Source organism: Girardinichthys multiradiatus, chromosome 2, assembly GCF_021462225.1.
Source record: "Girardinichthys multiradiatus isolate DD_20200921_A chromosome 2, DD_fGirMul_XY1, whole genome shotgun sequence".
NCBI lineage: Eukaryota > Metazoa > Chordata > Actinopteri > Cyprinodontiformes > Goodeidae > Girardinichthys > Girardinichthys multiradiatus.
This window is the reverse complement of record NC_061795.1, coordinates 39051363-39070273: the sequence shown is the minus strand read 5'-3', so window position 1 is coordinate 39070273 and position 18911 is coordinate 39051363. Positions and strand designations below refer to the sequence as shown.

The following is an 18911-nucleotide window of genomic DNA, read 5'->3' as shown; positions in this document are numbered from 1 at the left end:
GAACAGTCTGCTAGACAGTGAATAAATAGTTTATGTTCAGGTTAAACATCAATCATTTCTGAAAAGTGGCAAAGAGAAAGCCATGGCTGAGGAAAGGCATAAGAAGTCCTGTTCAAATTTTGTCACAAGCCATGAAGGAGACATAACACAATTGCAGAAGACGTTATTCAGACTAAATGAGAAAAAAAAATGGTAAGCGTGGTGGAAAAGTAACACTTCACATCACCCTAAAAAAAGCCATCCACATGTTGAAACATGGTGGTGGCAGAATCATACTGTGGAGATCCTTTTCTTCAGCAGGTACAGGGAAGCTGGTCCGAGTTGATAGGAACATGGATAGAGCTAAGTACAGGGTAATACTGGAAGCTTTAGAGACTGGAGTGGTTCACCTTCCACATAGTACAACTACAATCGAATGGTCTTGGACAAAGCATATTCATGTCAGTTCAGTCAAAGTCCAGATCTAAGTCCAATTGAGAATTATAGTATATATCAGTGGTTTTTCAAGGTTCTGTATGTGAATGTTTCCACAATGGTGATGCACAAAAAGCAACTTAGAGTACAGTTAAAAAAGAAAAATCATAATAAACACCTTACATTAAATGCTTTGGGAGAGCTGCTACATCTTTTCAACAACTTACCATCTCAATAACAGTTCGTTGGGGGCTGGGCGGAAAATGTCCAATACAGGTCAAGAAAATTACAACACCATAAAGAAAATTGAATTCACACATCATCCCATTAGAATGCTATTTTGTCTTTTAACAGCTTTTGATTAAAGGGCAGCCTATTAGTGAAGTGAATTTTAGTGTCTAATTTCTCACATTTATACTTTTAAAAATCCCAATATAATTTTTTTTCTTCAGGCTTCTTCATCTAAGATTGTTTCAAGTGCACATTTCAGTAAGAAAAGCTTTTACACAAAACTCTTCATTTAATACATAGTGGCCATTTAGCTTGTCAGTTATCTTTCTGACCAAGCCTGTAGGACCGCACAATCCAGAAACCTAAACTTCAAATTGCCTGGTCTTACAAAGAAAAAACTCAAACACTTAAAATCTAGATGATGGGCTCTTATGTTCTTTCCTTATCTGCACTTTTGACATAATCATGTCTCACAGCTATTTAGTCAGTTCTCACCGGGGCTTGGTCTGCACTCATACATCGACAGAAGCTATATATGCAGCAGACAGGTACCTTTTCAAATCAAGTGCAATTGATTCAATAAGGCAGAGTTAGAAAGCAGGCAAGTTTAAAAAGCATCTTAAAAACCACTGATTGAAGTAGGATGTACAACATCTCAGGTTTGAGTGTCCCTATGTAAAAGTAATAGATCAGAGTGTCTAATAGCCATTTTTTTTATCTTTAAATTGTGAGTTACAGTGGCATGAAAATGTATTTACCCCCTTATATATTTAATTCTTTAATGATTATTTTGTTAGACAAATAAACTGTTTTCACATAATGGTATTTTATTTATTTTGCTTACTTGTGTCACACTTGGTGGCCAAAACTGCCGTCAAGCTTTTGCAGTAACTGGCTATGAGTCTTTGACATTGCTGAATATTCGCCTGCTGTTGCCTATTTTTGCCACATTGGAGGGTTTTCAGGCATGAACAGCTTGTTTAAGTCTTAGCAGACTAGGCTAGAAACTTCCAAAATGTTTTAATTGAACCATTCAGAGGTGGACTTGCTGGTGTGCTTTGGATTAATGTCCTGCAGGGTAACCCAGGTGAACGTATGGTCACAAAGTGATGGGCAAACATCACTCTGTGAACATAAGAATATTCTGCCTTTAGGATTTTCTGGTGGAGAGCAAAATTGAAGGTCACATAATTTAAGGCAGACTGTCCACGTGATGAAAGAAAGCAACCCCAGTGTTGGGACCCACAGGCATGGAAACAACATTAAAACTCCGGTACAAACTTTTCTGGAATTTTCAAAATAAATTGCATTTAACTGACTTCCAGCAACTGAGGAAAGGGGGGTAGCAGCGGACTTCCCATGATGCCACTGTCTGAATAAGAGCACCCTGTTTCCAACAAGCCAACTTCTTCCACCGGTGATCATCAGGATAGGAGGGGAAACAAGCGCGCTAATGTCTCTTTGCTGGCAAACAGACATAAACTCTTCAAACTGGATCCAAGGATGTCATAAGATCAAGCGATCATATGCAAAGTTAAGTACGAATGAAATACTGTATGTGTATCCGGTATTTTCTTTCATGAACGGGGAAATTAAGGTGTAAGCATTGCTTACTTTCTCTCTGAGGCCTGCAGAAGTTAACTGTCCCAGAGAAGTTCCCTACAGAGACGCGGTCTCTATGAAGCCGAGCGGAGCAGTTCTCCCTGCCTGAGAGAAGGACAACAGGAGCCGCATCACCGTGGTTATGGTAACGTGCAGTTTTGGCCGGTCGACAGAGCGGGCGCCACTCCCCACAGCTAAGGAAGTTAGCTGTAGCTAACCATTGTTCATCATGGATGTTTATTCAAACTTCGTCGTTGCCTGGACAACTCCTCAGCACGGTTCATGAGGTTAGGGTGTAGGCAGAACAATAATAGAAAGATTTAGATTCAAATAATCTAAATGTTTTTCATTTTATGAAGTTTGGTATTGTTTGTTTTGAACTCAACTATCTTGGTGCTATAGAATATCTGCAGCACACATGTTCAGTTTGTGTTCTGTGTTGGTGTGTTTTAAAGTTAGGACAAACTTTATTTAAGGGGTGATTTTAACACAGAAGATTGATCATAATGCGCTGTCCGTGCTTATGCATTTTCACCCTTTTATTGACGGTATTTTTAAAGGTGTGTGTTTGATTCTGGTGCTAAACTATCAGCCTCCTTTGTTAGCTTAACTGCTAACAGCTAAGGACACGTGCTTGCTGCCAAATAATATTTACCCAGAAAGGTTTAGTTTTCAATCCAGTAAATAATATTTTCCTAAACATTATTTAACTAAACTTGATAACTAAGTAAACACCATTAAGCCCCATTTCTCCAGAAAGATTTGGCTCTTTCCAAAATATTCCATTAATAATATTTCTTTAAATATTATTTCAATAAATAAAGGCAGCTAAAGAGACCCTGTTGAAAATTTGTCATCCAGAAGGTTGGTTTTATTCAGCAGATCATTAAAACATTATTTTATTAAAATAATATTTTACCTGATCTTGCATTGTGAGTGGTTGTCTAAACGTTTGCTGATTATTGCTTAAGTTAGTTCCAAGACTAACTTAACTTCACTTCCAGATTCTTCAAGATGATCCTTGGTTCTCAAACATAAACATTGCATGGTAATGTTGCATCACTCTTTTGGTCATGGTTTCAACCATCTTTAATCAACTTGTTTATATTGTACATAGCCTATTAGTCTTTGTTATTCTTTAATTCTGCTTGGTAGTTTAGTTGGATTGTTTTAGCATAGTAAAGAGTTTGTTGATTGAAATATGTTTGACTTTGAATTGACTTATTTTTGTTAATATATTTTAAGAAATTGTGTGAATTCATTCCATGTGAGTTTTTGCTGTTCAATAATGTCAGAGCTTGTCTCACACCTTTCTATTTTGTCCTAATACCATCGCCTTAGTGGGCTGGTATTCACAGGACAACCCTTAACAGACCGAAATATTATTTGATAAAATATAAAATTATTAATATTAAATATAAAAAAATATTCTCAGATTAATAATCCCAACACCAGACTATCACAGTCCTACAACCATGTTTGACTGTGGTTATTATTTCACTTTTATGAAATGCATGGTTTGTTTTTAGCCAGATGCATAGGGCACACACCTCACAAAAAAGTAAAATTTTTCCAAAGGTCCTGGGGATCATTGAGACATTTTTGGTAGATTTAAGCTGGGTCTTTGTTTACGTTTTTGGCAGCAGTTTGATCAGTTCTTGGTTTGTTTGTGACCTACTGGAAGAGTCAGATGCATTTATATGTTCACATGGGAGAAGCTTTGTTTAGATAGGGCTTTCTCTTGATAAGATAAATCATAATTTGAAAACTACGTTTTTATTTTTTAAAATATTTGTCTTATAATATTAGTTTGAAACATTTAGGTTTGATAAGAATGCAGAAATTTAAAAAAATCTATGAAGGGGCAAATACTATTTCTTGACACTTCACAAACATAATAATGTGAGAAAAATGATCTACATAAAACAAAATGTGGCCTGCAGATCTACACCCAATTCACAAGTAGATGACAGAAGCACACAACACAGACGATATGAATCATTACATTATCCAGAGCATCAGCAGGCTGATTAGACGTATGGTTGTGGCTTTTACTTGTCACAATGATTTAACCTGTCCTCTTAGCTGGCCACAGCTGAGACAAATGATAATGTCTGCTGGGATGTTGAAGTCATTGAACAAATGCTGCTTCTTCAAGCCCGGCCCACTGTGGGCCATTTGATCCAGTGCCTTTTAAAATGTCAGCAGTGATTTGCCGTCTCTGTTGTGCTGGGCAGCAAAGATGGCCAGTGAGACACAGGAGACTGATATACCGCTGTGGCACAAAGAACTACGGGGTGGAGATGAACCCTGTGACTGGGAGGAACCTGAGCTGTAGAGAAACAGGAAAAAAAAGGTGAGGGGAGGAGCAGGTGACAAAGGCGAAGGCTGAGTCTGAAATGACAGGAAAAGTGATATGTGGGGGGTGAGAGGGGAAAAAAGAGAGGATAAAAGAGTATGGCTGATGGAGAGGAGCGGAATATAAGAGGGGGTGGCGTTCTCACTGCGTTTCAGTTGATTTGTCAGCAGAACTCATCCATTGTGAGATTTGGTGCCATTTTCACTGCTAAAGCATGTAAGTATGTGTGCAATGGGTGGGGTGTTGGCTTCCCTAGTGAGGATTTGGGGGGGGGGGTGATTGATGGTTTATAGGAGTATGCTGATAGGCGATTCATCTCTGCCAGCCACGGCAATCTCCGTGGCAACACGAGTGACCTGTAATCTGTCACCCGGCTCAAAGGGCCCCTTTCCTCAGCTTCCAGGGATAAGAAACATTCACTCCCTTAACGTTACTTCCTGAAGCGTCTCAGTGAACTGTGAAGTTGTGCTCAGCTCAGACAGAGCACGCCTTCCTGTCTGTCTGCTGGCTGAGAAATCTGCCTGTTTGCATTACTTTGGCCCGTGTGCCTGTCCTTCCATTACATCAATCTGTTTTAGCCTTTCTACCACTTATTCAAATGTGAACTGACAGGACATGCAGAGAAACATAAGCCTGTCTGCTCACATTCCTGTTACAAATGTCACAATTAGTTTGAGCTGAAGAATAGTGTCATGAACAAAATTCTATACATCTCTCCAGCCCTTACATGTGCTGTTTTTGGGCGTTATTTTCTTGTCTTTCCTCATTGCATATATCTACATCCCAGTAAGCCATGCAATGACAAAGCACCCAAAAGACACTATCTGGAATAATGCCTGCATTTCTATCAGTCTGCAGCTTGTCTGGCAGGAGTATTTGTCTGAATGCCGGCAGGCTGCCCTCTATATCTGCATATCTGACAGGCTGTCTTCTGTCTGTTTTCCGTTTTTGGTATTCTCCACAGGCTCGCCCTGCATCTATGTTTATGTGTGATTTTTCTCCGAGCTCTATGTTCGTCTGCCCAACTCTCCACCTCTCTGCCCACCTGTTTGTTTGGCTGCGTGTCCGGCCACACACCGAGACAGATGCAACAACAACACAACAAGAGCACGCAACGCAGGTCTGCAACAGTATTCTAAAGAGATCACTGAAAAAAAAAGGTCTGGCAGGTCAAGAACCCCACTCATCCAGGTAAAACAAATGCAGTGAAGCCAGAGTGACAGTTGCAGCCCACCCACTCTTTCAGCTTTGCCAAATAGGCTGATGGTGACACTGTGGATTGCATCCATATGTCGGATTACTGCATACCTTTAGAGAGGGGGAAAAAAAACAAAGATCCACTGGGGGTTGTGTGATTGCTTCAGTTCACAACAATATTTGTTTCTGATTGTGAGAAAAGTGAATAACAGAGTATTTTGATGCAAGATGGCTGTTTAAAAAAGCTAACAAACATACTGAGTTTGTATTAGCGGTTGTGGTTTTTAGTTGACGCAAGTGAGCCCCCATTTACAACAAGAGAGCCAGCATTAAACATCTCTGCAGTGAATGAAGGGAGGCGTGTCTGAGATACATGATGTATTGCCCCATCTGTCTGTGATGCAACTATTCTACTCAGCTTTGACATAATGAGATGTGATCAGATGGTGGATTAGGGGTAAGACCTGGTGCATTATTTAACCTTTTCATTTTGGTGAATAGCATTGATCTTTGGAGCTGAATTGAAAGAAACACTCACCCACAAGTGTATATACAAGCAAATGGAAACATACACAGAATAGTTTTGGAAATACAGGGGTTGGACAATGAAACTGAAACACCTGCCATTTTAGTGTGGGAGGTTTCATGGCTAAATTGGACCAGCCTGGTAGCCAGTCTTCATTGATTGCACATTGCACCAGTAAGAGCAGAGTGTGAAGGTTCAATTAGCAGGGTAAGAGCACAGTTTTGCTCAAAATATTGAAATGCACACAGCATTATGGGTGACATACCAGAGTTCAAAAGGGGACAAATTGTTGGTGCATGTCTTGCTGGCGCATCTGTGACCAAGACAGCAAGTCTTTGTGATGTATCAAGAGCCACGGTATCCAGGGTAATGTCAGCATACCACCAAGAAGGACGAACCACATCCAACAGGATCAACTGTGGACGCAAGAGGAAGCTGTCTGAAAGGGATGTTCTGGTGCTAACTCGGATTGTATCCAAAAAACTTAAAACCACGGCTGCCCAAATCACGGCAGAATTAAATGTGCACCTCAACTCTCCTGTTTCCACCAGAACTGTCCGTCAGGAACTCCACAGGGTCAATATACACGGCCGGGATGCTATAGCCAAACCTTTGGTAACTCATGCCAATGCCAAACGTCGGTTTCAATGGTGCAAGGAGCGCAAATCTTGGGTTGTGGACAATGTGAAACATGTATTGTTCTCTGATGAGTCCACCTTTACTGTTTTCCCCACATCCGGGAGAGTTACGATGTGGAGAAGCCCCAAAGAAGCATACCACCCAGATTGTTGCATGCCTAGAGTGAAGCATGGAGGTGGATCAGTGATGGTTTGGGCTGCCATATCATGGCATTCCCTTGGCCCAATACTGGTGCTAGATGGGCGCATCACTGCCAAGGACTACCGAACCATTCTTGAGGACCATGTGCATCCAATGGTTCAAACATTGTATCCTGAAGGCGGTGCCGTGTATCAGGATGACAATTCACCAATACACACAGCAAGACTGGTGAAAGATTGGTTTGATGAACATGAAAGTGAAGTTGAACATCTCCCATGGCCTGCACAGTCACCAGATCTAAATATTATTGAGCCACTTTGGGGTGTTTTGGAGGAGCGAGTCAGGAAAGGTTTTCCTCCACCAGTATCACGTAGTGACCTGGCCACTATCCTGCAAGAAGAATGGCTTAAAATCCCTCTGACCACTGTGCAGGACTTGTATATGTCATTCCCAAGACGAATTGACGCTGTATTGGCTGCAAAAGGAGGCCCTACACCATACTAATAAATTATTGTGGTCTAAAACCAGGTGTTTCACTTTCATTGTCCAACCCCTGTAGCTAATAGATCAATCATTCCACTTTCCTTGTCAGATGTTGGATTTTTCAGTCTCACATATATTCCTCCACAAGTAGAACAGATGCATCTCAATAAATTTGAATATTACCAACAAAGTCATTTATTTTTGTAATTCAGTTCAAAAAATTAAACTCATATCATACCGATTCATTGCACACAGAGTGATGTTTTGCAATCATTTATTTCAGTTCCTGTTAATAAAATTCTAAAATCAATTTTCTCAGAAAATTTTAACATCACCCAGGATCAAAATACAAAGCACACAATCATGTTGAACACTGCTGACTTGACATTTCCTCAGCACACTGCCATTGGCAAGAAAGGTAAGTCATACAAATGTTAAAGAAGCTGACTGTTCACAGTGCTGTTTCCAGGCATATTATTGGAAAGTTGAGTGGAAAGAAAATGCGTGCTACAAATCAAGAAAATGCGTGGTACAAATAGCAACAGGGCCACAGGATGATCGCCTCAATGCCATGCCACATGGTTACAATAATTCATGCAACATTTGTTGATCTCACATACTGTTCTGTATATAGACATATTTTTCCTATTAATATGTTTTTTTTTAGGACTTGTGTAATTTCTTATTTTCTCATAAACAAACTTTTGGATTTTCATTAGCTGTAAGCTATAATCATCTTAACTAGCAGAAATCAACCCTTGGAATATATCACTTTGTGTGTATTGAATATATATCTGTATAAGAAGTCATTCTCACTTTTTAAATTGAATTTCTAAAATGCATTAACTTGTGGATGATATTCTAAGTGACTGAGATACATCTTCATTCTAAAACATTTTCTAAGCAGTGTAAGAAAAACACTGTTTCACGAGAGGTTAATTGGAAAAACTACTGTTTGGTTCCGAAATGTATTCACCCAAAAATTATATATTAGTTGTGTGCTGGAAGTCTCAAAAAACAGGAAAAACATCCAGCTTCCCCATTAACTCCAAAACAAAATGAAAGCAGGATTGTACCAGAAATCCTAAAGGTTATTCTGTTCTTAATTCAACCTGTGTTCATAGTTTTACACAAAAAAAAAATAAATGTCATGCCATTGTAAGCAGAAAGGCCTTGTTAAGCTCACTGTAACAAAATATTGTCATAATGAGTAATGGATTTTCTGAAAATAAAAATAGTTCAATATCTAGTGATTTTTCATTCATAGTTAGGTAGAATGTGACACTTTCGATCACAGCCTGAAAGTAAATGGATGTTTGCGCTTCCCTCATCTCTGTTCTATCAACAAACATTTGAATAGATTTACCCAAAATTTATTTGGCACTTAGTAGAGGATAAGGAACAGACAGTTTCAGCAATCCCATTGCAATTTCTTTAGAAATTGCCTAATCAAGTTCTAATTCCCTTTTGCCTCAACTCTGCAACATGCAGTAAAGAGAACTATCAATCCAAGCAAAAGAGGTAGAAAAAAGCAATAAAGGAAAAACATCAATCAGAAAGAAAGCAAAACATTGTGGTTGGTTAAATTAAGGCCTTTGTACCTTCTGAAAAAAGACATAAACTAGTCAACTAAGTTCATGAAGTTGCAATGTTATTTAAGGGCCTTTTATGTTTCTCAACTAAAAAGCATACATGTACAGATCTCTATATGCTTGTTGCCACCCATGGTATGAATCCATAAGAACCTTAAAATAAATAAATCCTTTATTGTAGCATAATCTCTTAATTGAAATATAAAAAAATTTAAATCTTAATTCAAGTACATATATTTAGTGTGCAGGAAATCACATATAAAGAAAGATTAATTTTTTACCAAAATCATCGGTGCCCCAATTAACAGCACTCCTAACGATTTCTGATAAAACAGCTGTAGATTGGTAATCTACGACTTATTATTTTCTCTGGGGTATAAATATGAAGTGACACGGGGGGGGGGTAAAACATAATCCAAAGGTTGTTAGAGAACTGCAGCAAGGAGTGACATCTTGGGGTTCCCAGATCTTGTGAACAAATCAAACACAATCTACATGTCAACATGGTGTTTGGAAGGGCAGGAAAAATATTTTTCTATCATACTATCAGAACCAGTTTGCTGAATAATGATCTGTGATGCTGTGGGCCTGTGTCTCTTTTAAAGGCCAGAGGAACCTTGTTGGATTACATGCCACCATCAACTCTTTCAAGTATTAGGATATTTTACATAAAAATCAGACGGACTCTGAAAGAAAACTATAACGGGGCCTTCATATGGACTTTAAGCAGTAAATTATATTGTAGGGAAAATAATTTGGTTATTATGGACTTCGTGTAATATGTACATATTCCCTTTTTTTGTGCAGTGCCCTAATATTGACAAATGGTCCACGCAAAAAAAAAAACATATCACTGCAACGTGAGTGGCAAACACTCTTAAATAGGTAAACATCACTTTCCAAGTCAAAGATGATAAAAAGGTCTAAAAGGAGCACAAAGAATTAATAGAAGAGTACAAATCATCTCTAAACCCCAAGATCAGATTAGATTATGCCAAAAGAAACATCTTACAAAGCCCAAAAAGTTCTGCAGTAGCAGTCTTTCAAGACATCAAACTTGGTCAGGTCAACCGGTACCAGATTAACAATTGGGAAGAAAGTAGGCGGAAGGCTTGGATGAGCTCATGAATAGAAGCTTAACATGTAAAAACAAGCGGAGGCAGCGTGATGGCATGAGCATGCGTGGTTTCCAGTGGCACTGTGTCATTTTTGTTTATTGTTAGTGTGACAGAAGAAAGAAGAAAGGAGAATTCAGCAACAATTCTTAAGTGCACGGCTGTTTACTGTCTCCTAGGATGCAGCTATATACATCCATGATTTTAAATCCCCAAAAAGATGGTTCTATAAATGACAATTGCATGTCGTGAAATGTTCCTGTACTTAAGATAAAATGGAAAATATCTATGATAGTACTGACCACATTTATTAGCACCACTGGCCAAGATGTGTAAAAAGCTATAAAATAAAGTTAGCTTATATTGGACTAATATAATTACCCAATGAAAAACAATCCCTTTATTTGTTTAGTGGAGGAAAAAATTCCATGTGTAGAATTTACAGGTGGCACAATTTGTGGTACCTCTGCTGTCCAATGCTTTACTGCCATTATTTAAAAAATCCCAAAATGTTATCTCTTTTCAGTTTACTCCAGCAGATTTGTATTTAGGTTATTTAGGAACACAATGTGCTTTTTCACATAATTTATCATTTGTTTAATGGCAAACTCACCTGCACTGCTTGTGGCTGAAAGGCTCAATCTTAATTTAATTGAACCAAAGCATATAGCTCCAGTTAAAGTCACATTAGATTGTATGGTAAATGGCCTGGACTTGTGGAGCACTTTATGTAGTCTGAGGACCCCAAAGCGCTTTACACTACAATCAGTCATCCACCCATTCATACACACATTCAGGGCTACAGGGCTACATTGTAGCCCCTGGGGCAGACTGACAGATGTGAAGCTGCCATACAATCGGCGCCATCGAGCCCTCTGACCACCATCAGTAGGCAAGGCGGGTGAAGAGTCTTGCCCAAGGACACAACGGCTGACGCAGACAGAGCAGGGGATCAAACCAGCAACCCACCGGGTATAGGACGAATGCGCTCCCCAGCAGGTGGAGTATAGCAAACTTAATGTTTACATTTGTGAAGGTAGGACAGAAAAGGCTTTGTCCTGGTACACCTCCCAAACAACCCCTTCAGATTTAATGATTGTTGTGGAGACTTGGTGATCCCTAGATGCCGTTCTTTGCTGCAGTTGAAACATTGAGATTTGAATTTTCTTTGCCTCCTTTGCCATCCTTTTAACAGTGTATGGTGGCAAGATAGATATGGCTCCTTGACCAGCATAGTTGCCAGTGGCTTAAAGTAATGGACCTCTGTGTCACGTTGAATTTATACCCCAGGAAAACAAAGTTTATGATTGCTTATTAAAAGTTTATAAATAAATGTACTTACATTAAATGTGGGACTTTTCAGTATATATGTTCAAGGATATGCTCAAGGATAAGTGAATGTTGCTGAAAGTTAATCATACTTCTAGCTTAAATATATAAAAGAAGAAAAATAAAGTTAAATATATTTTTAACTTTCCCGCTGATTTACTTAAAAGGATAAGATGGTGTTCTTTAAATTTAAAGAAATAAAGAAACTCACACGGGCTGGGAGAATTCAGGAGCTTCGTCGTTGACATTAGCCATCCTCACACGGACTGTGGTGGTGCCCGAATGAGGCTCATCCCCGCTGTCCACTGCCATCACCACAAACTCATACAAATGGTTAGGCCTCTCATAGTCAAGCCGCCTCGCGGGGAAAACAGTCCCATGTGGTGAAATGCTGAAATCCGGGCTCAGGGTGTAATAGGTGAGCTCAGCATTTAATCCTGAGTCACAGTCTGTGGCTAAAACTGTCAGGGTGAAAAACATGACACAAGGACCATCAGTTAGCAGTTATTAGAAAATAACTGATGGGATGGCATGTGCTGATGCATATTTTGACATTTTTGTAGATTAATATTCCTTTATGGTCTTTTAAAACACATGTAATAAATCACAAGTTCAGACAGCTATGATTATTAGAACACAAACTGCTACCTGCTAGACTGAGAACCATCATTTGCAAAAATGAGCTTAAAGACATGAAAAAGAAAGATTTAAATGAATAGCACTTGTATGTGTATGCCTGGCTGGAAATGACTATTTTCTAAGGTAATTATACAGAAAAACTATAGCTTTGCCTCTGATGTGTGATGAGATTTTGCAAAAACCCCCAGCCAAAACCACTGTGATTTTCACTTAAACTCACTGTTTAACACACACATGCCCACCAGCTCATAACACTTGAATACATCAAATTACTTTGATGTGTTTATTTGCTGCGTGTCAAGCATCATCACGCGCAACCTGCGCATGCTAATGCCTCCCTCTTTTTTTTATTTTTATCTTAGCACCTTGTAAAACAAATCACATCTGGTAATTTATGATACTCTTTTAATTTGACTTGTATAATTTCACTCACTCATTAAATGTTAAAGAGACTGAAATTGTGCATTTCCTTTAAAGTTCACTTATAAAATCTCTTCTGTGAGTTTAATCTACTTTGTCATCAACTTCAGTGGGTCTTTGCCCTGTGGAGACATACATTTTTTTTTTTTCTCTCTCACTGACTCAAATGAGAAAATAATTTTCATATTTTATTGGTTAGCTGAGCAGTCCTCCAAATTAACACATTACCTCTACTTCTCTGTCTGTTCACATATCTGTCCACTCCATCTGGTTTGGAGTGAGTATATTAAAAGATCAAACTTACAAGCTTCTCTTCTTTTCTTTCATTTGATTATTTCACTTGTTTTCTAATAAATTATGCCATTATCTATTATATATGAATCTCTTCCAACTATTTCTACATTGTTCCAATCAATACTCTGTATTTTACTGTTTTCTGATTAAAGTTAGTGATTTACTGGGTGTTGCCCCTAAAAGATATCTGTTTTAGATCGTAAAGCCACATTTTAAAATCAGACAAAAATAAACAGCGTGGCTGCCACTGCCCTACCAGATACAACCCCTCACTAATTTAAATCATACACTTCTGTCTAACTTACATTTTTCACATCCCAAACATCTCTCCTTTCATCTGGCCTACTATTAGAACCTCTCCTGTTCATCATGTACCTCCTTCATCTTTCAGTGCTTTCTGTAAATATGACTAATTCACTTTTCCTTTCTTTTTTTTTTGCACTAGTGGCCTTTAGCTTTTTAGTTGACAAGAAGTGGGATGGTGCAGGAGAGGGGAAGACATACAGCAAAGGTCAGTGGAACGGGACTCGAACCTGTGACGACTGGGCGAGGACTGTAGCGCCTGTACATGGTCACAGGCTTTACCCCGTGTCACTGCCACGCCCAATAGGATTAATTCTAATTGTTACGCAGATAACACAGATGCCGGCTCTACCTGTCCACAGAGCCCATTACCTCTCTCTCTCTCTCTCTGACCTGCCTCTCTACCTGATTGTCTACAGAGAGTCACATCCTGGTTCTCATAAAACAAAAGTGACACAACCAAGGGTAATATCATTGGTGGTAATTCCACTCTGTCAAACATAAACAACTTCTCTGTTTCTGTTCACAACTCACTTTTCCCTTCCCGACCGGTTCAAAGTCTGGGTCTCATCCTTGACAGTACTCTGTTATTCCACTCCCATTAATATTGACACTTCTTTAACTTATTTCCTTTTAAATGACGTTACACTTCTGCATCCATCTCTAACATTCAATATTACTGCAACTATGGTCTAAACACTGGTTGCATCCCAGTTGAAACTGGGATGGGTTGACACTGAAAGTAATAGCTTAAATATAGCCTTTAATGCGATTAAAGGCTAGATATATTCTTAGACTCACTTGGCTTTGCTCAAAACATTAACAAACGTACCCACCTTTGTCTTCATTCTCTGGACCTTGTGCTGACATATGGCATTGAGTGTAAAAACATAACAATATTTTCTCATAACCCTGTCCTGTCTGACCATTTTTTTAATAACCTTTGAGTTTAATTTAACCAAGTACTCCACACCGGAAAGAAAATTTAATTATAGTACATCATTGTCAGACAATGCTGTAACAACCTTTAAAGAATCTGTTCCACTTTTAATTTCCTCATTATCACAGAAAAACACAGTGGAGGGCAATAATTTTGTTTCTTCCCCTTCACAAATTGATTGTCTTGTTCATAGTGTTACCTCATCATTGCGTGGTGCATTAGACAATGCAGCCCCCTTGAAAAAGAAGGTAATTGTTCATAGGAGGATAGCTCCATGGTTTAATTCAGAGCTGCATACTTTAAAGCACATTGTTAGAAAATTGGAGAGAAAATTGCGCTCTACACACCCAGAGGATTCCTACTTAATCTGGAAAAATAGCCTACTGTTGTATAAAAAGACTATTCGCCAAGCCAGAACAGCTTATTTCTCATCATTAATAGAAGAGAACAAGAATAATCCTAGGTTTCTCTTTAGTACAGTTGCTAAACTTACACAGAGTCATAGCTCTGTTGAGCTATCCATTCCCTTAGCTCTAAGCAGTCATGACTTTAGGGGATTCTTCCCAAAATAAAATTGATTCTATTAAAAAGAAAATCTTTGACATTCTCCCGGAGATGATTACTTCATCCTCAGCAAGTAAGACAACATTGGAAGTAACTGTAGAACCTGATCTGTGTTTGGACTGCTTTGATCCTGTGGAGCTTCCTGACTTATCAGAAATATTAGCATCATCTAAACCTTCAAGTTGTATGTTAGACCCAATCCCAACCAACTCTGATTACCAGCCCCATTTTAGATATGATTAATTTATCCTTAGTAAATGGATATGTACCACAAGCTTTTAAGGTAGCTGTAATTAAACCTTTGCTTAAGAAACCTTTGCTTGATTGAGATTACTTAATAAATTACAGACCTATATCCAATCTTCCATTCTTATCTAAAATTCTTGAAAAAATAGTTGCTAATCAAATGTGTGAGCATTTACACAGCAATGACCTGTTTGAAGAGTTTCAGTCAGGCTTCTGAGCTCATCATAGCACTGAAACAGCTCTGCTGAAAGTCACTAATGATATTCTTATGGCCTCAGATAATGGACTTGTGTCTGTACTTGTCCTGTTAGATCTAAGTGCTGCATTTGATACATTCAATCACAATATTCTCTTAGAAAGGATGGAACATGCTGTAGGGATCAGGGGAATAGTGCTAGGCTGGATTTAAATATTATTTTTCTGACAGATTCCAGTTTGTTCATGTAAATGATAAATTATCTTTAAACTCCAGGGTTAATTGTGGAGTACCACAGGGTTCAGTACTTGGGCCAATTCTCTTTACTATATATATGCTTCCAATAGGTAAAAAAAAAAAGGACTGTGGCTTGTCCTCTTCAGGTTGGAGGGGAGTTCCTGCCTCAAGTGGAGGAGTTTAAGTATCTCAGGGTCTTGTTCACGAGTGAGGGAAGAATGGAGCGGGAGATCGACAGACGGATTGGTGCGGCTGCCACAGTAATGGGGGCGCTGTGCCGGTCCGTTGTGGTGAAGAGAGAGCTGAGCCGAAAAGCGAAGCTCTCGATTTACCGGTCAGTCTACGTTCCTACCCTCACCTATGGCCATGAACTTTGGGTCATGACTGAAAGAACGAGATCCCGGATACAAGCGGCTGAAATGAGCTTCCTCCGTAGGGTGGCTGGGCACTCCCTTAGAGATAGGGTGAGGAGCTCGGCCATCTGGGAGGGGCTTGGAGTAGAGCCACTGCTCCTCCACATCAAGAGGAGCCAGTTGAGGTGGCTCGGGCATCTATACAGGATGCCTCTTGGACGCCTTCCTCGGGAGGTGTTCCAGGCACGTCCCACCGGGAGGAGGCCGAGGGGATGGCCCAGGACACGCTGGAGGGACTATGTCTCTCGGCTGGCGTGGGAACGCCTTGGGTTCCCCCCGGAGGAGCTGGAGGAGGTGTCTGGGGAGAGGAACGTCTGGGCGTCTCTGCTGAGTCTGCTGCCCCCGCGACCCGGTCCCGGATAACGGTCCGACAAGTACGAGAGTACGAGAGGTAAAATTATCAGGCAGCATAGAATACATTTTCACTGTTATGTTGATGACACTCAGCTTTACTTATCCATGAATCCTGATGAGCCCAACCAGTTAGATAGACTACAAGCATGTCTTGAAGACATAAAAACTTGGATGACTTTAAATTTTCTGCTTCTAAATTCAGACAAGACAGAAGTTGTCGTCTTTGGACCTGAGTCTTTAAAAAAGAAACTGCTTAGTCAATCACTTAACCTGGATGGTATTAAGTTGACCTCCAATAATAAAGTAAAAAACCTTGGTGTTATTTTTGACCAGGACATGTCATTTAAATCCCATATTAAACAGGTTTCTAGGATTTCCTTCTGTCATCTCCGGAACATTGCCAAAATTAGAAATATCCTGTCGAGGAGTGACACTGAAAAACTAGTCCATGCATTTGTTACTTCAAGGCTGGACTATTGTAATTCGTCAGGATGTCCACAAAATGCAGTTAAAAGCCTTCAGCCGATTCAAAATGCTGCAGCAGGAGTTCTGATGAAAATTAAAAAGAGAGATCATATTTCCCCTACTTTAGCTCCCCTTCATTGGCTCCTTGTTAAATCCAGAATAGAATTTAAAATTCTCCTCCTCACATATAAAGCCCTTAATGATTTAGCTCCATCATACAACAGAGATCTGATTGTTCCATATGTTCCTAACAGAGCACTTCGTTCTCAGACTGCAGGTTTACTGGTGGTTCCTAGAGTCTCTAAAAGTAGAATGGGAGGCAGATCCTTTAGTTATCAGGCTCCTCTCCTGTGGAACCAGCTCCCAGATTTAGTCCGTGAGGCAGACACCCTGTCTACTTTTAAGGCTAGGCTTAAAACTTTCCTTTTTGATAAAGCTTATAGTTAGAGTGGCTTAGGTTATCCTAAGCTATCTTCCTTATTTTTTACCGTTGTCTTCTTCCCTCCCTGTTGGATGGAGTAAGGGGGAGTCAGGTTTAGCCTAAACCGGCTCAGTTATGGTTGAGGTGCAAACACACCCTCCATTTCTGCTACCTGTATGACCCCCTCTCTTTTCCAATGGTTATGGTCAATCTGACAGATAGAGGTATCCCAATCGTTGTGGTTTTTAGTATAACAATGGCCATCAGTGGGCTCTAGATGGACAAACTGTCTACTTTTAAGGCTAGGCTTAAAATGTTCCTTTTTAATAAAGCTTATAGTTAGAGTGGCTTAGGTTATCCTGAGCTATCTCTGTAGTTATGCTGCTATAGGCTTAGGCTGCTGGAGGACATTATGACCACTTTCACCCTCTTTGCTACATTCTCACACTACTCTCCAATTTTGCATTATTTGCTGTTATTTCAGCTTTTAACCTTGTTCTCTCTCTTCTCTCTTCCTAGAAGCTACACCTGGCCTGACTCTGTGTCTACCTGTGACACCTTTCTGGAGAGGGGCATCGTCCAAGCTTCTGCTGGCAACAACTTAATGCTCACCCTCTACCAATGATCCACATGGCCCTGTCTTTCAGTGTTTAACCCTTTCTCTCTCCTAGACATGGCAATTGACTGAGCTTTTACTGTCACTAACTCTGTGTGCTCTCTTTCAGACTCTAACCTTGAAAACTGGCTCAGAGTTGATCTGTTCTTTCCTACTAGGTGAAACGACTAAAGGAGCTACATTCATTAACATTTACTTTTCCTTCCCATAGAAAGGACTCCTAGATCAGTGCTTCTTTGTTCTCTTTGTGTCTGCTCTGTTCTCTCAAACCCCCAGTCAGTCGTGGCAGATGGCCGCCCACACTGAGCCTGGTTCTGCTGGTGGTTTCTTCCTGTTAAAAGGGAGTTTTTCCTCTCCGCTGTCGCTACATGCATACTCAGTATGAGGGATTGCTGCAAAGTCAACGCCAGTGACTGTCCACTGTCTCTACATGCTCATCCGGGAGGAGGGAATGCTGCAAGTCACTGACTGGATGCAATCTGCTGGGTTTCCTTAGACAGAAAAACGTTTTATCCAATTTGAATAAATAACTGAATCTGACTGCACTGTTAAATGATTTGGATTAATTGGAATGTATGTACCAGACCTTTGTAAAGTGCCTTGAGATGACATGTGTTGTGAATTGGAGCTATATAAATAAACTGAAACTGAAACAGTTTGATCCAACCACATGTCTCAACAGGTTTGGTGTTTTGGTGCAAATGTGCATGTCAATCAGATCTGTTGAAGATGCCAGCTAAAAGGCCACTCAAGGAAGAAGAAGTCATTACTCCAAAAGCAATAGAAAAAGCAAGATTACACTTTGCAAATCCACTCAGTGACAAAGACCTTACATTTTGGAGACATGTCTTGTGGTCTGAAGAATTTTGCCATAATGACCGCTGTTACTTAAAGGAACAAGGGGGGGGATCTTAAAAGCCTATAACACTATCCCAGCTGTAAAGTACTAAGGTAGAAGCATCATGTTGTGTGGGCGTTTGGTGTAGGAGCAAATCGGATTTCACGAAATAAATTGCATCATTGGGAAAAAACAATATTGAAGCAAAATTTCAAGACATCTGTCAGGAAGAAGCCTTGGTGTGAATATGCAACTCAAATCATACTGCCAAATTAGCTATAAACTGGTTTAATAACAACAAAGTAAATGTTTTGGAGCTACCTCCACAGAGCTCTGA

General features: G+C 39.7%; 1 protein-coding gene across 1 annotated transcript in view; it reads right to left on the bottom strand.

Annotated features, from left to right (window-relative positions):
- LOC124858416 (neural-cadherin-like) overlaps window positions 1-18911 on the bottom strand; it is a 176702-nt gene that overhangs the window by 94806 nt on the left and 62985 nt on the right. Inside the window, exon 6 of the mRNA XM_047350454.1 lies at window positions 11840-12089. Coding sequence (XP_047206410.1) covers window positions 11840-12089 — 250 coding nt within the window. The remainder of the gene's footprint in view (window positions 1-11839; window positions 12090-18911) is intronic.